General features: G+C 30.8%; 1 protein-coding gene across 2 annotated transcripts; it reads right to left on the reverse strand.

Moving 5' to 3' along the window:
- Nucleotides 1-12,228: 12,228 nt before the first annotated feature.
- Nucleotides 12,229-20,466, reverse strand: LOC139857430 (serine/threonine-protein kinase TIO-like). Of its 2 annotated transcripts, none has more exons than XM_071846181.1 (11): nucleotides 19,472-20,466; nucleotides 19,257-19,354; nucleotides 18,731-18,908; nucleotides 16,861-16,959; nucleotides 16,250-16,780; nucleotides 15,039-16,025; nucleotides 13,938-14,171; nucleotides 13,319-13,462; nucleotides 13,142-13,210; nucleotides 12,841-13,032; nucleotides 12,229-12,701 (listed from the first exon to the last, which is right to left on the reverse strand). In XM_071846181.1, the coding sequence occupies exons 1-11, from the start codon at nucleotides 20,402-20,404 to the stop codon at nucleotides 12,462-12,464; spliced, it is 3,705 nt and encodes a 1,234-aa protein (XP_071702282.1). In that variant the 5' UTR covers nucleotides 20,405-20,466; the 3' UTR covers nucleotides 12,229-12,461. The 2 variants fall into 2 exon arrangements, 1 of the variants encoding a protein (XP_071702282.1); XR_011762526.1 differs by having other exon boundaries at nucleotides 12,563-12,701; nucleotides 12,841-12,962.
- Nucleotides 20,467-23,981: the final 3,515 nt, after the last annotated feature.

The following is a 23,981-nucleotide window of genomic DNA, read 5'->3' on the forward strand; positions in this document are numbered from 1 at the left end:
CGCATATAAATTATTGTAAAACAGTTAATAAAGCATTTGCATGTATTCTCAGCCCCAAAAATGTAAAGAGTAAAAGGGGAGCAAATGAAACTCACCTAATGTATTTTGTAGTAAAAATACATATGACTATATTGAACAATGCAGGGTTGGCCTTGGATTCACGAACCTATATCATTTGTATATATATATTAAAACATATACTCGTAATCGAATAATTCTATTTATTATTAATAATGTATTTGTTATATTAATAATTTATAAGTTTCATTATTTATTATATATATTCATTTTGTATATATATGGAAATATTAATATAGTGAAGTTATGTAATTTAAATATATTTTTGTATATACAATCTTTATTTTTATACCTATAACCTTAATAACGTTATTAAAATTTTTATTTTTATATTCATAATTATTTTAATAATAATAATATTGATAATAATTATAATAATAATACTGATAGTTTTAAATGATAGCTTTAATAAAATTGATAGTAATGATATAAATTTTAATAATAATACTAATACCTGAAAATTCATATTAATGATAATATTTATAGTAATAATATTAACACTTATTTTAGTAGTAAAAGGATAAATATTATACTTTAAATGATGATAATATTAATTATAAGTAAATTAATGATACTAATGTTTATGAGTGATACTAATACTAGTTTTTAATAAAGTAAGATAATAAATTCTATTATTTCATAATAATAATATTAATCATAATAATAATAATAATAATAATAATGATAACAATAGTTAAATGATAATTTTATTAATGATAAACACACTATTAATACTTAATAATAATAGTATTATCAATAATGATATTACTTACTAATACTTAATTATAATAATAATAATAATTATAATCTTAATAATAATTATAATCTTAATAATAATTATAATTCTAATACTAATAATAATAATAATAACCAAAAACATATTAATAATAATGTTAATAATTATAATAATAATCATTATAACAATAATAATAATAATGACAATTTATGGTTTAGAAAACTACCTCAAAAAGCATTCTTAAAAAAATGCCCCGAATCGGGCTCGAACTCAAGACCTCCCGCTCCCGCACAAACACTCCTTACCACTCGTCTGTCTTGACTTTTTGATTAATTAACCCTTCTATATAAATATATCCCGTATCAATTATCCCTCATCCCTTATTCATCTTCTTCCCAAAATAACGAATCCAATTCACACCAAAACTATAACCGCGAATTACATAATTGATTTAGGACTTAAAATTGATTAACCAGTGTTAGATACTTCTATAAAATCAAACAATAAAAAAATATAAAAAGCAAGAAACAACCGTCGCTGTTTGAAAAAAAAATTGAAGAACATAAATATGATTTTTGAGATGGGGATTTTTTGAGACTTTAATTTCTTCATGAAATATCTTTTAAATGATCATTAAAACATACTAACATTATCAATTGAACCTGAACTGTAACAGATTTCATGAATTCGCTTGAAGAAAAATGTTTGACTTTTTATAACCGAAACTTTGACTTGAAAATTCACAATCGATCAGAGAAATTGGATCGTGAGAAATTGCAGATAGTTTGAGTAGGAGATTTAAAACAAAACTGCATTTTTAGATTTTTAAAATTTATTCGAAATCATGCCCTTGTGAATTTTGGTCAAGAACAGAGTTCACGTCTATTTTCTCTTAATTTTTGTTTTTAAATTTCGAATGGCAGTTGAATGTTATAAAGAATATGGGTATACAATGGTTATAGGAACCTGAATTGATTGTTTTGCTGGTATTGCAGTTTGATTTAGACATATAACAAAGTTCAGACCGGATTTTACAATCAGAGAATAAAAATCAAAATTTTTTATTAATTTAAAACAGATTTTTGGATCGTTCTTCAGCTTTGGATCGTGATTTGTACTAGTTTGGATATAGAAGAATAATTAAACATAGTATGAAAGTTACTTAAAACAGATTCGTACAAGTTTGCTTTTGATTTATGTTTTTAATAAATAAATTCTAATAATTAATAAATATATTATTAATATTAATAATTATGCTAATAATAATAATAATATATAATAAGGATAATGATACTAATAATAATAAAAATGATAATAACTATATTATTAATGTTAATAATAATAAAATGTATCATTTTCTACCAAATATTAATAATAACACTAATAATTATTTTCAATAATAATTATAATAATATTAATTGTAAAAATAATAATATTATTCATAATACTAATAATAATACTAGCTATATTAATATTATTAATGACAGTAATAATGTTAATAATAATATAACACTTTATATGTACATCAACTTTCGTATTTATATTATAATATTATTAATACTGATATTTATTTTATTCATAATTCTTATAACAACTATATTTTAACTTGTGTTAATATATATATATATATATATATATATATATATATATATATATATATATATATATATATATATATATATATATATATATATATATATATATAATAGTAACTTATCTAATCTATTTATTATTTTACATTTTTAACTCCAAATGATTAAGTATACTTTATAAATTTCATAATATTATATGCACTTATATTTATATTTATATTTAAATATGTATTTACATATTCATTTAATCATAATTGTTCGTGAATCGCTGGGAATAGTCAAAAGTTCAATTTAATATATGAACATAATTCTAAAGTTTTCGAGATTTAACATTACAGGCTTTTGCTTATCGTGTCGAAACATATAAAGATTAAGTTTAAATTTGGTCGAAAATTTCCGGGTCATCACAAATAAAACCTATCATAACATTTTTATGATATTCAATGAACTTTATAAATTTTATTATCTAAGATATATAAAAGTATATTTTTATATAAAGTTTTATTTATTAATAAATGAATTATATTATTTACTCTAATAAATCTTTTAAAAATATTTAAAAATATAAAACGACGATATTTAAACTATATAATAATCATGTATAAAATTTTGGAAATCATTTTGAGTTAAATTGACTTTTGTTAACTTCTGCATATTAGACTCGAGCATTAGGATTGTGGTACACTATGACATAACCTAAATTGTTAGACAAATATTGACCAACATATAAATATATATAATTAATATAGGTTCGTGAATCCGAGGCCAACCTTACACTTGTTCAATGATGTTATGTGTATTTTTACTACGAAATACAGTATGGTGAGTTTCATTTGCCTTTTTACCTTTTACATTTTTGGGCTGAGAATACATGCGCAACTTTTATGAATATTTTACGAAATAGACACAAGTAATTAAATCTACATTATATGGGTGAATGATCGAAGCCGAATATGACCCTTTTAAACTTGCTAGCCTAAGAATTAGGGAACAGACACCCTAATTGACGCGAATCCTAAAGATAGATCTATGGGCCCGACGAACCCCATTCTGGAATTTAGAATGCTTTAGTACTTCGTTTTTGTTTTATATCATGTCCGATGGATTTCCCGGAATGATAGGGGATATTCTTATATGCATCTAGTTAATGTCGGTTACCAGGTGTTCACCCTATAATTGAACCTTAATGCATGCATGCTGTTAATGAGAAATGGAAAATATGAAATCTTGTGGTCTATTAAAATGATGGAAATGAATGATTATGATAAACTAATGAACTCACCAACCTTTTGGTTGACACTTTAAAGCATGTTTATTCTCAGGTTTGAAAGAAATCTTCCGCTGTGCATTAACTCATTTTAAAGATATTACTTGGAGTCATTCATGACATATTTGAAAAGACGTTGCATTCGAGTCGTTGAAGTTCATTAGAGATTATTATTAAGTAAATGACAGATTAGGTCATTTATAGTTTGGATATTATGAAATGGTATGCATACCTGTCAAATTTCGATGTAATGAAAGGTTGTCTTTTAAAAACAACAAATGCAACGTTTGTAAAATGTATCATTTAGAGGTCAATACCTCGCGATGTAATCAACTATTGTGAATCGTTTATAATCGATATGGACTTCGTCCAGATGGATTAGGACGGGTCATTAAAGTTGGCATCAGAGCTGGTATAACCGCGTCCATGTGTGGCGGGTTTGTCGTAAATTAGGTTCTCACAGTGTTACCTGTGACGAAGCATTGGCTCTTACTCCTTGCGATCCCTTACGAGGGTTGGCAGTAGCCAAGAGGCAGGCCCTAAAATCAGTATCTGAGGTACACTCAGTGGTCACCAGGCGGTTAGCTGGGAAGGCACTGGGTGAGACGGTGGTTGTCCCCACATGTTAAAGTTGGTATCAGAGCGGTGGTCTTAGCGAACTAGGTCTGCATTAGTGTGTCTAACAGGTAGTTGTTAGGATGCATTAGTGAGTCTGGACTTCGACCTAGTAGTTGTTAGGATATATTAATAAGTCTGGACTTGAACCTGGTCTGCATGTCAAAAGTTTTGCTTATCATTTATTGTCAAAAATTACCTGCTTATCGTTCTTAGTCTAGACACATCTTACTGCATTGATTGCATGAATAGTGTATAGATAAAATTCATAACTTAGCATATCTGCTAATTCATATCTTAGCGTATCTGTTACTGTAGACTTTATCTGACACGTTTCCTTAATTCCCTTCGTAATCTACGAGATCTTCTGTACTATGTATAGGTATTCTATGTAATTAGAATATCATCCGATATCCGAAAATCATTTTATAAAAATCCTTTATTCAATCGTACGAAATGGAACTCACAACTAGTTTAAGTCCCTCGGATTCCGATATGGAGTCCCACTCCAGCTCCGAAAGCAGCGTCACCAGAATGAATCAATCAATCAATCAGCCATCCCCAATTCATCTGATGGGTTCGTAGTCTACTCAATCATTGGAGACAAGAAGAAGGCGATCCTTTCCACCAACCAAATTCACCTTTTGGCGAAGAACCTAAAACAATTATCGGTGAACCTATTAGAAACACCATTTTCACCCTCATTTTTCCGAATATCTCACTATGATTATATACTATCTCAAATTCAAAACCTTATTCACTCGCCCGTTCCTACCGACAATCATCCCAGAGTAATAAGTCAACGAGCTTCGCACCCGAGTTGTAGCCTGGAAAAATATGGTGCAAAATGTACCAGCTTCAGCAACATTACCGGCATCAACAGTACCACCAACAACAACATCCGCATCCCAAGCCTCAATTTCACAATCTGTCCCACGAACATCAACATCATACACACCATAGATACCAAGAAGTACTACCAGCAATGAACGATGAAGTATTGATCCATAACTTCATTAATATTCTGCAAAGAATATGTTGATCCTAATAATTAACGATGAAGTATTGACCCTTAACTTCATTAATATTCTGCGAAGAATATGTGGTTCCTAATAGTTTTAGAGATTACTTATTCTAGCTCAAATCGAAAATCAAATGAGTCTAATATTATATTGACTCATTAAATCCATAATTACATCTGAAGAAAATATATATGTATATATATTTTCATAAAGATTGTGATTAAAAATTCTTTCGTACAAACTGTTAATGGTGAAAATATTTTAACGGGTAGGTAATACCCGAGGAATATTTAGATTTCACATTAATAAGTTACACTGTACATTCTTCGAATTTGATTCAACAGTCATTTACTATCCTACTTACATCCACAAATATACGTATCCGTTCACCACCGAATAACCATTTTTATTCAATTTCATATTTGGATTATGTCCTAACAGAATCCAACAAGTGGCATAATGAAGAAAACATTGGACAAATTAAAATTTGTTAGAAACAAACAAATTAACTATGAGAAATTTTGTTAAGAATCCACGCTAACAAAATCCTAGCTAACTGTTCCTAGCTAACTGTGGACTAATCAACTGAGGACTGCCAATAGTGGACAATTAAAATGAATTAAAATATTGATTATAACATATGAAACTAAACAATTCTTCAAGTTTGCCACTTGATTTTCATCTTAAACCTCATTTGTATCTTGACGAATACAATATGCGTTCAAACCTTTCGTGATTCTTGAAAACACCTCAATCGGGAGGATGAATCAACTGCACTTCATCTACGGAAGAAAAGATTTATGCATATAGTTATGTACCTGAAAGATTCTCAGAACCTGTATAATTGTTTAACACGTATCTGTGCTAGCTTCCTTGGTATTGTTATTCCTGAAAATAACAACGCAATTTCTTTTCAAATTAGCCAATTTTGTGACAGCTCCAGCAAATCAACTTCAAGTTTTTCATTCGAATAAGCCGTATTATAACGATTACTCCTTCATCATTGTTACCGGGGAACCTTTCATATCTCGCCACATTAGCAGTAAACTTATAAACAATTTCATCAACCTTCGACTTAAGCCTCTCCGAAAAGTCATTATACTTATTCATTGAAACCCCATCATGTACTCACCTACATTCTGTAACAATAATTGTCATACCAACTACTGGGAACCAGCAATCAGTATTTTGAAATTCGCAACGATTCTACGACAAAAATTATATGTATACATATAACGTCTACCTCCAAGACTTACATACTTCGAATGTGAAGTTTCTGAAAAACATCTCTAACTATGAAATAGTTCTCCGAAATTAGAAAAATGCTGATGAAGCAGCAAAAACTGTAAACGACTTTAACTGTCAAAAGTTTGATGATAAAGAATGGTATGGTGGTAAAGCTGAGAAAAAGAGAAGGTTTGGAACTGGAAAACGGATTAAGCGGACCATGAAGGAGGCTGTGGACAAATCACAAAGACTAAACCTCCCTTCAAAGGATCCAAATGATTCAGTGTCTGCTGAAATCGTTAGTAAACACATTACGTCTTATTCTAAACCTTCACAGACAAATCTTCTTCACCATCCATCGATATTAGAAATTCTAAGATATCATCGTATCTTTCATTATAAATATCCTCGATATTTCTGAAGATATTTTCATAAGTATTCTTATCTGAAATTATTTATCTCTTCGCAATACCTACTTTACAATATAAAAGAAACTGTGTTAGTTTCTAAATTCTAAAAAATTCGAATTTAAAATAGGAGTGTTTTTGAAGTAGTGTTGGGAACTGAAGCATGAGTTAGTATAATATAATGACACTTGATCAACGTGATTATATTACAGTAATTCATTCTAAGTTTCTAATGGAACGTGGTGATTCACAGAACATACCATCATCATGTGCCATTTACACGACTCTTACATTCTACTCAATCTCTAAACATATTAAGAACATATTTTCTTGATAGTTCTATCTTTCCGGATATTCTGGTAATTTACCAAATCAAGATCGTGCCATTACGATTTCCTTCTTAGAACATTAACTATGTTCATTTCAAAATCCATACGAATTCTGGACCATTATTCGCTTTTCTGGAAGTCGGGAAGAGGAGACAAAAGTATGGAACCCTTGAATATAAAAGAAAATATAAAGCTCGACAATAACACATAAATTACAAACCGTGCATATCATTTAGTTGTTCTGGTCTATAACTATCCCAATCTCAAAATCACCAAATGAGTTCATAAGTGTTCTTACGAACAGCACAGGAGCTGTTAAAAATTATTTTGTGTTCTGTGGTTTCCAATCCACTCTTAAACAGGCCGCGTTTGCTTTATTGCTAATTGTAAACTAATAAATTAATTGATGTTGTGATGGGTAATTGCCTTGGTCGATTGAATTGTTGTGAAGAAGATGAATCTGGAAATAAAATTAATACGGGTTATATAAACTGAAGTGGGTTTAAATTCAGAAATACTGAAATGGACGAGTGGTTGTGGGTGTTTTCGGGTGGGCGTGAGGTCACGGGTTCGAGCCTAGCTCGGAACAATTTTTTTACACTGAGTTCTTTTGAAGGTAGTTATTATCTCTATTATTATTATTATTATTATTATTATTATTATTATTATTATTATTATTATTATTATTATTATTAGTGTATCCCTGACTAGTGCTCGAGTATATAGGATTATGCATGCTTGTACCTTCAATATTGCCGTTAGATAGGCTATGTTAAATCCTGAATTAGTTACATATGCGGTTAAGATAAGATATAAGATATGCATGTCGTTGGAAAACTGGCGAAAAACTATAATCTTTTCATTTAGATATCGAATGAATTCGATGAACGGATTAGAAGTTATTGTCAATTGAATTTTTGTATTATTATTAAAAATGATTATTATTATTATCGTCGTTATTATCGTCGTTCTAGTTTTTATCTAATTATTATTATTATTATTATTATTATTATTATTATTATTATTATTATTATTATCATTATAAATAAAAAGTATTATTATTAAAAATTGTTATTATTATTATTACTATTGTTATTATCGTTAAAGTTATAATTAGTATTATTATTAATATTATCATTAAAATAGTTATTAGTATTATCATTATCATAATATTTATTATTATTAGTATTATAATAATTAAAACTAATATTTGTAACACTTAATTATTATGATTAATATTATTGTCATTAAAATGAACGCGATATAAAGGATGATTTAAAAGCTATTAACAAATTGATTAGGAAATAATGAGTATGAGTATCATGATCAAATTTAAAGATATTGATTTAGATAAAATTATCATTTTTCATTATTTTTATCACTATTATTAAAAGTATTATTATTAATATTAAAAATATCATCTTTACAAAAATTATTATTTTTAATAGGAATATCATTGTAAAATTTCATTATTAATAAGAATTATCATATTGTTATAATACCATTTTCGTAAATATAAATATTGTTATTATTAGTAGAATAATAATAATTATTAAAATAAAATAATACAACTTTTACTTATTATTATTATCAATGCTATTTTATCAAATAAAAAGGTAATACAAATAATATAATTAACTTAATAAAACCTATCATAACATTTTTATGATATTCAATGAACTTTATAAATTTTATTATCTAAGATATATAAAAGTATATTTTTATATAAAGTTTTATTTATTAATAAATGAATTATATTATTTACTCTAATAAATCTTTTAAAAATATTTAAAAATATAAAACGACGATATTTAAACTATATAATAATCATGTATAAAATTTTGGAAATCATTTTGAGTTAAATTGACTTTTGTTAACTTCTGCATATTAGACTCGAGCATTAGGATTGTGGTACACTATGACATAACCTAAATTGTTAGACAAATATTGACCAACATATAAATATATATAATTAATATAGGTTCGTGAATCCGAGGCCAACCTTACACTTGTTCAATGATGTTATGTGTATTTTTACTACGAAATACAGTATGGTGAGTTTCATTTGCCTTTTTACCTTTTACATTTTTGGGCTGAGAATACATGCGCAACTTTTATGAATATTTTACGAAATAGACACAAGTAATTAAATCTACATTATATGGGTGAATGATCGAAGCCGAATATGCCCCTTTTTTAAACTTGGTAGCCTAAGAATTAGGGAACAGACACCCTAATTGACGCGAATCCTAAAGATATATCTATGGGCCCGACGAACCCCATTCTGGAATTTGGAATGCTTTAGTACTTCGTTTTTGTTTTATATCATGTCCGATGGATTTCCCAGAATGATAGGGGATATTTTATATGCATCTAGTTAATGTCGGTTACCAGGTGTTCACCCTATAATTGAACCTTAATGCATGCATGCTGTTAATGAGAAATGGAAAATATGAAATCTTGTGTTCTATTAAAATGATGGAAATGAATGATTATGATAAAATAATGAACTCACCAACATTTTGGTTGACACTTTAAAACATGTTTATTCTCAGGTTTGAAAGAAATATTTCGCTGTGCATTAACTCATTTTAAAGATATTACTTGGAGTCATTCATGACATATTTCAAAAGACGTTGCATTCGAGTCGTTGAAGTTCATTAGAGATTACTATTAAGTAAATGACAGATTAGGTCATTTATAGTTTGGATATTATGAAATGGTATGCATACCTGTCAACTTTCGATGTAATGAAAGGTTGTCTTTTAAAAACAACAAATGCAACGTTTGTAAAATGTATCATTTAGAGGTCAATACCTCGCGATGTAATCAACTATTGTGAATCGTTTATAATCGATATGGACTTCGTCCAGATGGATTAGGACGGGTCGTTAAAGTAAAAATGAATTAACCAGATTCGAAGAAAGACGAAATGCGCTAAATAAAACCTACAGAGGACTATGTGTGAATTTGCAGATGGTAAAATTTCATGAAGAGGGTTATGAGATATTTATTGGAGATGTGAGTTTAAAATGGCGTCCGAATCAAGGTAGAAAGGGGCGGTTAAAAAGAAGAATGCATCACATCCGTACACGTGTCGAATTATTGATGGAGGGGATGTAGCAGTTGGCAGTGATGGGACACGTGACAGTTGTGTTGACGGTTTATACCTTTCGCACAGTAACAGACGCCGAAAATATTAGCCTCGCATTAAATTCTTCCCACCATCCACGCTAATTTCTTTCTTGATATCTTTGATGCTCCCTTTTTGATATTTATATTGAACTTCAGTTGAGTTAGACACCAGGCGCAATGTTTGCGCATAATATCGAACTGGAAGATTTAATAATGCGCATAATTGAATACTGCATATACATGCATCACACGGTATGACACGTACACAATAATGCACAATTAATGGAATATTAAGTATGCCACCCATGCATCCAAACATTTCAACGCGCTATAATCCGTGTGCAGAATAAAGAGACCTCGCGCTATACGGAGAAACACGCCAATGACTCTTCGGCGCCATAAACAATAGCGCCATCTATAATGGCATTACCAAGCGCCAGACCTATTATACCAGAAAAGCCGAATCAACGACTATAACGTGGAATCCACATGCATAGTATAAAACAAACAGTATGGTGGTTGGCACGATCCCAACACTGTACAATCACCAGAACGTGTGGCGGTTTGCACGACGGCTGTGGTAGAAAGCTGGCAGACTGCGTGGGAACCACCTACACTTTTCAGAAAAAGAGTACGATTTGGAAAAAAATATGTTCCTTTTATCCTATTACGTGGCAATAAGGACAAAAGGGATTTGGCTATAGATAAGGCACAAAACCTTTATTACACACAAGTTCTCAAGACCCTCGAATTACTCCTTAGACTAATTTATGCTTGATCAACCATCAAAATGATTTTATGAAATTAAGGGAGCCAAAAAGCCGCAAAAGAGGCAATTGTAACTTTGTCATTTGAATTAAGTTTAAACAAATTACCATTCCAGCTAACCCGACCTTTAAATGCTCCAACATACTATCATGCTCCCAAAAATCCGCTAGTTTTAAGACCATATTTATCCGTGATGGGCGTGTTGGCGTGTTGCTGGGTGGGGGTGGGGTGTTTGATGAGCGTGCTTCCAGACTGCTGTGTAATGGGTGGCGTGCTGAGTGGCGTGTTGGGTGATGTGTTAAAATTTGATTGGAAGTTAGGTGAAATATTGGATAAAAATAATAAATAAATAAATACTAACCAATAGGAAGCAAGGAAAATTGCAGCACACAACTTTCTTTCCCGTGCTAGGTTGATGCACGCTGTGAGCACACGAAGGAGCACACGATGGTTATGGCGTGTTATGAGCGTGTTGGCCAAGCATTTGGTGGAGCACGGAACCGTTAATGAGGGTCTAAGAAGTGGAACTTTTAGTAGATGTAGTCATGTAGGTATAGATAAAATTAATTGTCAAGTCTTGGGTCCAAATGGCTCATATTTACAAAGTTTAATGCTGCTTGTTCATTTTTATTTAGAAATAGAAGAGTACCATATGGTTAAAAAGAATTTTTAAATCCGAAGTTAGTTGATACGAATTATTGTCATTTACATTTATACCCCTATATGTGAAATTATCATTTTGCCCAATTTATCCATTAATATGTACAAAATACATAGACTATAAATATGCATTTTCCACCTCAAATTAAGATTAGACATTCAACACTTAGAACTCTAGTCTTCCTTTCTCATTTTCCCCAATATACCAAATTTCCTAACCTTGTAAAACCTTTAATCTAATTCAATCTTGACAATTTGTTGTGGTTTGATTTTGATTATGTATCTTATTAGTCTAGCATCCATGTTATTATATATTATACATATTATATACATATAAACATATTGCATCATCCTTTTATCTTCATCATCACCATCGTAAACAAACACCTCACTGTTTCATTGCGTTTAACATTCCAAATTACGATGTCAGCTTAAATATAAGAATCACGCTAACCTTCATTCCAAGTTTTTTCCTTCTATTTCCCCACCTAAATTGATTAATTTCTGATACATAATTTGAGAGGATGAATATGTATATTGACTATAGGAGTTAGTAATGCTAAAGAGCTTCTTGAAAACCAAACGTACGGTTTCAATGCATTTCATAATGTTACTAATAAAAATATTACTCGGACGTGTTTACAATGCCAATAGCCACGTTGGCTATGTCATCCTCTGGTAAGTGGCGTAGTTTTTTAATAACCTGGTACACGTCTGATGAGCGGATGATCTTTCTACAAGGTTGATGATTATGCATTAAAGCTAATGCCATAAGACTTGTACGTAGCGGTGACTCATTAATAGCATATGTCCTGCTTGGCTCCAGTGCAACAACTGAGTAATCTGCCACCACCTTTAACAAAGCCTGCAAGAACCATGTAGAAAAAGATATATACATCACATATAGTTTATAAAGTTTGAATGTCAAAAGTGGTACTACATGAAGTGTTTGTATCAGGATACATTTATTTATAAATAAATGAAAGATGGTATATAGGTATTACATTCACTGCTCCTTTAGAGATCATATCTTTAATAAGTTTGTCGGAGTGGCCAGAAAGAACGAGAAGACAACTAGAAATATTTTCCTTTTCTATGTCTGTTGTATCTTCTGAAAGAAGCATTTCTGCAAGTTGGGGTATACATATCCTTAGTTCTTCGTGAAATAAATCACTATGGAATGCTGTGAACAAAATCTGTTAAATAAATAATGAGACATAAGCACTCATCCGTTATATATAAATATAAATGTAAATAAAATATATTGTTGCAGTATAACTAGTTGAAAACACACAGACATCTTACAGCATACAGAACATTAGTGTCCTCATCCATTAACCGACTGCCCAACAGACCAATGATGTTGTGTTTTGCCTATAATAAAAAGCAGAGCATCAAGTAATCAGGAAATAGATAGAGTGAAACACACACACACACGTCTGATCAATGTTGCAGAATATGGAATCATCTCGCAATACTTACCAACAAGCTATAAAAGTAGGAGCTATGGTAGCAGATATCTCCTATAGCCTGCAACGTCCAGGAACGTAGAATTGGATCTTCATGAGTTAGGAAGGCTTTCAAGTGTAGTAAAATATCTGCTCCATCTATATACTTATAAAACTCCTGCATCCACATGTTCATTTATTAACACATAATAATAATAATAATGATAATGGTGATATTTTTTATTTATTTATTTTTTTATTTTTTTTGAAAGGCATGATAATGGTGATAATAAAAGCAAAATAAACTTAACAAGTTAACATGGATATGCCTATTTATGTTTCTACAATATATACGCTACTAGACTACTAGGAATTGCACTATATGGAATGTCATTTATAAAATTTTTTTTTACTCGAATAAGACCTTTGAGCAGTGATTCAATTCCTTGGTTTGAAATCGTATTTAGGGGTTATGTACATTCAACAAGAGGGTGAAAGAATGTGGATACCAAACCGTGAGTTTCTGGAACACAGAGGAAATTTTGAATTGACTAAACTGTTTTATTTAAAATTTTCTCTTATCATACCTAGCAACTAATATGAAGTACATAAAATTAAAGATTGGGACTTGTATATATCAAGTACGTACTGACCTCATCCATTTCAGCTACCCTAGAAACTATTTCCAGAACTTTTATCTTGACTTGAGTTGGTGATGAATCATCAAGTAATCTTTTCATTAAATTTGGATTTAAGAGACCTTTCCCAACTAGTTCAACAGCCAAAGACCGATGTTCCACCATTTTGGATAGAAGGAGAAGAACGTCTTCAGTATTCTTTGACTCCAAATGTTCCAAACAATTGATTATTTTCCCAGGAAGTCCTACCTGAAGATTTAGAAGCATTCATTAATACGCAAAATTGTGCAAAAGAGAATTTAAAACTTGCACCAACACCTGCAAATTTTCTTTGCATGTGGGGCGTTTTTGATAACATAATTTGTTACAACTTCCTAGTACCAGACCCTAAAAAGTATGATAAACTGAATATATATATATATATATATATATATATATATATATATATATATATATATGCGTGCGCGCATGTGCGTGGGTGGAAGTAAAAGATTATATGCATATAATGTTACTGTATTCTCTAAGCAAAAATCTGTGAAAATTCATTGGAAATACTAAATTTCTGTGAAAAAATATCAACATTCATAGAGAATAATATCCTTTTACAATAAAAATGTTAATGTTTTCTACAAAATCAATAACATTCATTACATAATGTTTTATGGGAAGTTGTAATGTCGTCCAGCGGTTGGTGGTCTGCTTCCTTTAGGGGAGGTCAGGAGTTCGACCCCTGTCGGCTACATATTAACCCGCAATTTCATCAATGCCATGAAGTACCACCCATGATGAAGTACCACCCGCAATTTCCTATAGTTGTGGTCTACCAAAATGATGTTTGATCCAATGGTGTATATTTGTTTGAACACTTTGAAAATTAGTGTATATTTGTCAATTTCCCTAATAACATTATTTATAAAGAATGTTTCACTTCCCCCTTCCCCCAGAAATCCGCTTCTCCTGGATTATTTCCCTATATCTATAGCCTGCCTTGAGGCCTCACGAACAATCACAAACCAAGTTAAAATCTAAAAACATAAAAACAAGACTGGCGAAACAAGAAACATCCAACGACACACCTAGACTAGGATTTGAAATAACAATATATATAATATATACCTCCAAAATAATTTGAATATACTTCACCACGTCTCGAAGTACATCACTCTCCTTTGAAGTCACAAATGGAAACCCCAAAAGATAAACTACCAAAGCAACTGTTTTTGTTACTCCGTTTTTCCCTCCACCAGGTCCACCCCAACACCGTAAAAGCTTAAGATGGATATCAGATATTAAATCACACAAAATTTTTACATGTTCACTTGTAAGCAACACCTTGCGAAAAATTGAATTGTCACCTTTAAAACACTGCTTTAATGAAACGGCTGTCCACCGAACCGCAAGAGGTGATAGTTCGATTTCATGTGGATGCTTGTTACATAACAGATCAATAAGACATTTGGGGATATCACAGCCCCCCATGTCCTGAATAGCTAAAGGACCACCCCAAATCAATCTGATACACAACAAAAGCATGCACCCATCCCTGAGCCCATGCCAGTATGATTGCATACTTTTACCGGTTGCATCTCCTTGAGGGTCTGTTATTGACATCTTGAGATAATCACAAAGTGTGGCACTCGGTGGGATCAAAGGAAGGGCTATTTCACGAACTGATGTTGCAATGGGCTCATTATTTTCAAGGGAGCAAATGTATGCAAGAGCCAGCATGGCGGACATAGAATGGGGTCGAAAATTCTGTATTCCATTGCAGAAAGAATAATGGTGGGCCAGGTCAGAGAGGCGTGACTGCTGTGTTTCAGGGGACGATGTAAGCATAATAACTGCAGTATATCCTTTAGAACAATCATCTATGGATTGTGCAACTGAAGCAACCAAAAGGCAAGACTGGAGTACCACGTCACTTGGATCATATACTTTAAGTTTCAGGTTGTTTGTATCGAATGAAGTACACATAGATATTATTGAGAAAACCTCGGAGATGATTGTATTATCACCACTTCCACCAACCACTGATGAGGAACTATAGAGACCACATAAAACTCTAGCAACCGAATCATTATGGTAGCAACACCTTAAGATTATCTGAAACAAGAAAATATACCACTTCTGAGTTAATCAATGATCAGTTACTTAATCAAATTGTAATTGGTGAATTTGACCCATTAACTCATATTTGACACATTAGATACATTCTTCAAACAAAAACAAAGGTGTTCAAGGTTATCCTGACCCATTTTGACACATACCATATTGAGCAATTATCTAACCCTTAATTCCTAACATTACATATAAACCAAAATTATTACTTGAATTATAGAAGACCATGAGGCAACCAAGCGCTGTCGAAGACAATAGAAGATAGCAACCCTTATATCTTCGGACCTGAGGAACGCTTGCGTCACCGTTTCCACTACTTCTTCGTAATCTTTACCGATGAATGATTCACATTCATCTCCTTTAATGTTAATCCGATCCAAAGAGTGTGAATGCATTGAGGTTAATGGAAACACAGGTGCATTTTCTGTTGTACATTGAATCTCAAAAGCATCTATTAGCGACCAAATAGCCTCACATACTTCACAAGCAACATGTAATAAATTTGAGGATCCAGACATGAGACTTGTACCACAAGTCACTAAGCAAGAAATCAAATCATCCATCACACCTAAATCTTTAGCATTATCCAATATCTCTCTAAGAGTGTTTGTCACCACCTCAGCATGTTTGGTGGCCATGGAAGATTTCAGACCTTGTGCAACACTAGTTATAATAAGTCTAATGCAGGCAACCGATTCACATAGAAGTCTTCCAGATGCATCTTCAGCGCAACGAGTAACCTACACAAACATAAGTTTGAGATGTAATAGCTAAAAAGATTACACATTTATTATATTAAATCTTTGGTTGAGAGTATAACCTCTTTATAGAGCTCCACTATAGCAACCCAATGCCTGATATATGAATCTCCAAACCGACTTCCAACGTTATCGAGTGACTTCTTTAAATCTGAGAAACTCTGTAAAACTAGACATTAGTGACAAGCGCAAGAACTAGGTAAAGAAAGAAATTAGGTGTAAAACTAGACATTAATGACAAGCGCCTTAACCTGTAACTAAATAACACCTTAAATGAAACCAATTTCCAATTCTAGCTACCCCTATTTCAATTGTTCAAATTTGAAACCTTTATTATGCCATGTTGTTTTGTTATAAAGTATAACTGATCAAGGAAAGTTAATTAGATATATGGATGCCCATGACAGTAACAGTAACTGTTACAGTTACAGTAATGGTAACGGTTACAATTACGCTAATGGTAGCGATTACGGTTACGGGGTTAAGGACACGGACACCGTCACCATTAATAGACATATAAGCCCATAGGGTTTAGATTTGACTTAGGATCCAAGTTGTATTAGCCTATATATTCAATGTAATACATTGTTTGAGATATACAATATACAATACAATTTCCTGGAATTATATGGTATCAGAGCTAGGTTATAGCCTAGATGTGGTGGACAGCGTAGTAGGCGCACCCCTGAGCGCATGCAGTGGCGTGGCGCACCCCTCTGTCACTTGAAACAATGAGTGGACCCAACTATCGTTCAAGGGGAGGCCTAAAAGGGACTTAGGTTTGAGGGGATATTTGTTGGGGTGCAAACCAAAGTCCCACATTGCTCATGAGACAAAATCAACAGAACCTAATGTAGCTCCAAAGGATAATCCCAATTATCCCATGTGGACGGCACAATCCCTTGTCACTCAATAAAGTTGCTTTTTCAGTTGCTCATACATCTTCTACAATTTGGCATAGGCGGCTTGGGCATCCACATCAACGTCTTTTACAGTTTATGCTTTTTAAATTTTGTCTTCCAGTTACAAATAGATCTTTATCAACTTTGTGCAGTTCTTGGAAAATCATCAAAATTATGTGTATCAACTATATTTTAGATTTTAGATTTCAAAATAATAAGATTACATTTCGCAGTAATAAAATTTTAGATTTGATTTATTGTGATGTTTGGGGCCCTGCACCAGTTTTGTCTTTCGATGGATATCGATATTTCATGTTATGTGTAGATCATCACTACTAAAATAAAAAATGTTCAAACCAACTGGGGTGGTGAATTTCGCAATTTAACTTCATTTTTCTTGTCTCTTGGCATCATCCATCGTCGTTCTTGTCCTAACACGATGGAGCAAAACGGATTTATTGAGCGTCACAATCGCCATTTTATTATTATATTATTATTTATTATTATTTTTAAATTATTTTATTTATTTTTTATATTTTATATTTTTTAACTTTCTTATTACTTAAAAAAATTAATAATCTTTTAATTTATACAAATTTTTTGTTTTTATTAATTTTTTAAAGTTTTTTATTTATGTAATTTTCTAAGTTTTTTTTATCATGTTTTAAGTTTTTTTATTTTTCATATTGAAATTGAAATTGAAATGGTTTGAAAATGGGTTTCAACAGGTTTAGATGGACCTTCTAATATATTAATGGATTACAGTTGGGTCCATATTGGACCCATTCCCTTTGTTTTCTCGAGAGCCAATGGACTCAAATTGTTGACCCAATAGACCCAATTTTTGGAGTATTTAGCAGATAATTAAACAATTATGAACCCTAGCCAGGCCACCCATCTCTAGAATTAATTGTATGCAACTAAAAGAATATTTTGCAGTGGGTATGTGGTAAAGAAGGTTTGGAGTCATTTAAGTTACTAATGCAATTTTCTCAACTAATCACGGAAGACTCATTTCAGTAGCATATACCTGAATGAGCAAGTCATTGTAATCTGACTTTTTCCTGAGAAGAATGTTGACAGACAAGCGCATGTTATCCCAAATAATATTATCTTGCGCTCCCGTAGAATGAAGCAGTGCACCCGTAGCAACTAAATTTGAAAGAACTTTCAGCTCGGCCTGGTTCGACTCGGGAACATCTTCATCCCTGTGGTCATAAGTCATTAACTCATTATCAACACAGACATTTTGGGAACCTGTTGATTATCTATACATTAGATATGATAAGTGGATGTTTAAATGTGTCTAATCTCAAACACTTAAATATTCATGAACTTTTGAAATTTACAAAGATGTCACTGATGTAGTTGAATAAAGTCCTATGCATGAAGAATTCTACCCAAATATTTACCAAGGTGGTAACAAATTAAATACTCAGTATAATTAGAAGCTAAAGCAGTAAGTAAATTATTAAGCATTTAATCTTAATTATGCAGATGTTATTAGTATAATATATTCTTGTTATGAGTGTCACATATAAGGGTAAAGAGATAACCAAGACTCAGGCAAACAAATCGGTGTCCAATTTCCTCGAGATAAAGTCACTTCTGATTGGATCTCATGATTGCTACCCTCATCGCCATCATATAGTAACTGCAAAGTATAACCAATCATTAATTGTCATTTATGTAGTATAATTTATTTAATAAAACAATTACTTTTCTTTAAATGGACACAATGAAGGAAACTTTGAGATGTGTATATAGTTACCTGCAATTTTAAGGCTTTCTCAAGTTCTAGTAATACCACATCCATCGATGGGCGTCCTTGTCGATCTTCCAGCAGACACTGATATGCAATACGTGAAAACTTTTTCATGGAGTTGGTGTTCATGTACTCACTCAAGGTAGGATCAATTATCCGATTTAATGTGTCCTCTCTATAGAAGGTCTGGGCCAGTTGAGGTAATAATCTTTGTTTACTCACTCTATCCTTATAGAAGCATGACCGGCCACATAGGACTTCAAACAGTACGACACCGAACGAATAAACGTCCGACTCTTTGGTTAATATCCCAGAACGTTGGTAAGCAGGATCAACATATCCACCTGTTCCAACCACATTGGTGAAGATACACATATCATTTTCGTTGGCACAACCTATTCTAGAAAGACCAAAATCCGCGATCATTGCCCTCCAGTTACTATCCAAGAGAACATTGGCACTTTTAATGTCTCTATGTATAACTCGTTCATGTTCTACAACGTGGTTGTGTAAATAGTCTAAACCACGTGCTGCATCAACGCATATATTTAGTCGCTGCATCCATGTCAGCTGACACGTTGAATCCGAAGACGTACGTAGGTACTTGTCTAGGCTTCCGCGATGTGCATACTCATATATAAGAACTTTTTCAGGGCCTTGGTTGCAGAAACCAAGAAGGGATATGAGGTTAGGATGTTTATAACGAGTTAGCAATTGAATCTCATTTAAGAATTCCTTAAGCCCCTGACCAGAAATTCTAGCATCGAGTCGCTTTATAGCAACGGTGGTAAGTTGACTTTCACCGGAGAGTGAGAGTTGTCCCTTATAAACAGGGCCATACCCACCCTTTCCGATGATAGTTGTGAAGTTTTTGGTGGCTTCTTTTATATGCTCAAATGGAATACTGAGATGCTCCAAGTCTTTAAACGGCATGGCCATGGGTAAGTAAAATGATCAAAAGATTAATGGTGAAGGAAGAAATAAATAAAAAATTGTTGAAAAAGATTAGCAGGAAAGGAGATAACTACATATGAATCAAAAGAAAGATAAGACAGCACTATTTGATGAATGATGACTAATGATAATAAGTGACTTTACTTTTCTAGTAATGGAAATGGTAATAATTGTTTAATCCTTAATAATTAAGCTACCTACTTCTCAACAGTGAAACCTTGAGTGCCGATAAAATGGACTGGGGAATGTTTAAATCTGGTCGATCTGAACTTTCATAAACAATGAAATATTATAGGCGATAGTGGACCCTCTTTATTCGTTATTTTCAAAAGAAGACGACGATTTTATTCTTACATTATTAATTATTAATGTACAGATGGTGGAAATTATTTAATTCCAATGATGAGTCATCTTATGATTTAAACTATACCTACTTCAAAATCATGTGTTTTGTTGAAAAGATCAACCTTATTGTTTAATTCTTAACATTGTTACATGTACGGGTACATACGTTTAGAATTGTTGATGAAAATGAATGAGAATGTAATTGTAAGTATTTTTGTTAACTGGAAGTACTTTGATATATGTCTTGAAGTCTTTCAAAAGTGTTCAAATATATTTAAATACATTACATGTATATACATTTTAATGAATTCGTTTAGCCATCGATAGTCGTTACATGTAAGTGTTGTTTTGAAACCTTTAAGTTAACGATCTCATTTAATGTTATTAATCCATTGTTTCTTATATCACATGAGATGTTAAATTGTTATATTATCATGTTAACATGATATATGAATATATCTTAATATGATATATATATACATTAAAATGACGTTACAACGATAATCGTTACGTATATGTCTCGTTTCGAACTCCTTACGTTAGTAGTCTTGTTTTTACTTATGTAGTTCATTGTTAATATACTTAATGATATATTTAATTATTATTTTATCATGTTAATTATAATGCAACAATACCTTAATATGATTCATATATATTTAGTAAGGCGTTGTTATAACGATAATCGTTAAATATATCATTTCGAGTTTCTTACGTCAATAATCTCATTTTTATGTATATAACTCATTGTTACTATATTTAATGAGGTACTTGATTATCATTATATCATATTAAACATATATATTTATCCATATATGTATCATCATGTCATATACAACTTATAACGTTCGTGAATCATCGGTCAAACTGGGTGATCAAACATTTACAGAATTTCCGTTTCAATTAACCAAGTCTTAACAAGTTTGATTGCTTAACATGTTGGAAATATTTAATCATGCAAATATAGTTTTCATTTAATATAGAATCATAGAAAAGTTCGAAAAAGTTCGGGTCACTACAATAAATATCATGCATCTGCATAAAAATCATTCATAAGGTGAACGCTTGATAACTGAACTAACAAGATGCATATAGAATATCCCCCACAGAAACTCGTCTGTATAATATAAACTCAAAGTACTAAAGCATACAATTTTCCAGTATGGGGGGTGTTAGTGCCCGTACATCTACCTTTAGGATTCGCGTCAATTAGGGTGTATGTTCCCTAATTCTTAGGCTACCAAGCTAAAAATGGGCATATTCGATTTCGATAATCTAATCATATAATGTAATTTTCGAGCACTTGTGTTTATTTCGTCAAACATTTATAAAAGCGCATGTATTCTCAGTCCCAAAAATATATATTGCAAAAGCATTTAAAAAGGGAGTAATGAAACTCACAATACGATATTTTGTAGTAAAAATATGCATACGACGGAACTGAATAATGCAGGGTTGGCCTTAGATTCACGAACCTATATCAATTGTATATCTTATTAGAACATATAATGGAAATCACATAATTTCATTTATTAATTATATAATATTTATATATATATTTTGTTGTAGTTTATATAGAATTTGTACCATATTTTCTATATATATATATATATATATATATATATATATATATATATATATATATATATATATATATATATATAAGTTAATATGTTTATTATATAATTATAGGTAATATAAATATATTTTATGTACAAAATCTTTATTTGTTATAATATAATAATAATAATCATAATATTTTTAATAAATATAATATTGTTAATACTAATAATTATAAATTGATACCAATACTAATATTAATGATATTAATAATAGTTTGTGTTATTATTATAATAACAATAATAATAATAATAATAATAATAATCATATTTATAATAGTAATAATAATAATACTTATATTAATATTAATAATAATAATAATAATAATAATATTTAAATGATATTACTTAATAATAACTAAAATGATAATAATAATAATCATATTATTAATTTTAACATAATAATAACAACAATCAATAATAACAATAATAATAATAATAATAATAATAATAATAATAATAATAATAATAATAATAATAATAATAATAATAATAATAATAATAATAATAATAATAATAATAATAATAATAATAATATCATAACTACCTCAAAAAATAGTCAAATTAACACAACCGCCGTGGCTCTAACCCATGACCTCTTTATAACCAGACATCATCCATAACTACTCCTCCATTTCTGTTTATCTGATTAATCACCACATAATATTCTTAAAACCCATTATATTCTGTTTTAAAATTCTTCTTTACACCAAAACTGAATCGACCAGGAACCAAATCAAACACTATAATAACACAACGAATTTGTTTTTGGAATCGTAAACTAAACAGAAATGATAAGTGGTCGATTTAATTAATTAAAACAGAAAAGAAAAAAAATATAGAAGCAGTAGCAGTTCGTTTTTAAACTTCAAGCACTCAAATCTTGATTTTTAATTCTAGATTGTTTTAGGTTGTAATCACAACATGAAATATACTCTAAATCATTACTAGAAACTTTCTGTACAATCAATTGATCCAGAAACAACATCTAAATTACGAATTCGAATTTTAAAGAATCACTTGACTTTTTATTTATAAACTTTGACTCGAAAATTCCAACTCAATAAAACGAATTGGAACTTCAAATTTTGCAGAAAGTTTGAGTGAATGATTCTTAAAAACACTATATTAATAGATTTTTAAAATTCCTTCGAATTGAAGTAAATGCTTATCACAGTCAAGAACACAATAAACTTGAAATTAAGTTTTAAATTTTTGAACGTTTTAGATAATAATTACAACATGAATTATGCTCTAAATCATTCTTAGGAACTATGTGAATCCTCAATTGATCCAGAAATATCAATATGGATTCGAATTTTAAGATGAACACAAATATTGACTTTTTAGAATTTACCTTTGACTCGCAAATTCGTGCTTGATATTAAGAATTGGAAGTTGAGATTTTGTAGGTAGTTTGAGTAAAGGAGTTCTAACAAGACAGCATTACTGGATTTTGATAATTGGTTCGATTTTTTATTTTCGCCAAAAAGTGGATTATACAGGGGACCTTCGGTTTTCTTTAAAAAAAAATTGTTCTTCATCTGTGATTTGCAGAAGTCATATATTATAGAGTGTTTAATATCTATTGTAGTAGTTAT

The sequence above is a fragment of the Rutidosis leptorrhynchoides genome, chromosome 7 (assembly GCF_046630445.1).
Source record: "Rutidosis leptorrhynchoides isolate AG116_Rl617_1_P2 chromosome 7, CSIRO_AGI_Rlap_v1, whole genome shotgun sequence".
Taxonomy (NCBI): domain Eukaryota; kingdom Viridiplantae; phylum Streptophyta; class Magnoliopsida; order Asterales; family Asteraceae; genus Rutidosis; species Rutidosis leptorrhynchoides.

Bases quoted from the DNA above. Each gene is read 5' to 3' on its own strand.
- LOC139857430 (XM_071846181.1), bottom strand. From the start codon at position 20,404: ATGGCCATGCCGTTTAAAGACTTGGAGCATCTCAGTATTCCATTTGAG. The intron at 18,909-19,256 runs GTTATCTCTTTA...TTATGACCACAG, and splicing joins ATTTGTTTGCCTGAGTCTTG to GGATGAAGATGTTCCCGAGT. The intron at 13,211-13,318 runs GTAAGTATTGCG...TTTTTATTATAG, and splicing joins CCTACTTTTATAGCTTGTTG to GCAAAACACAACATCATTGG.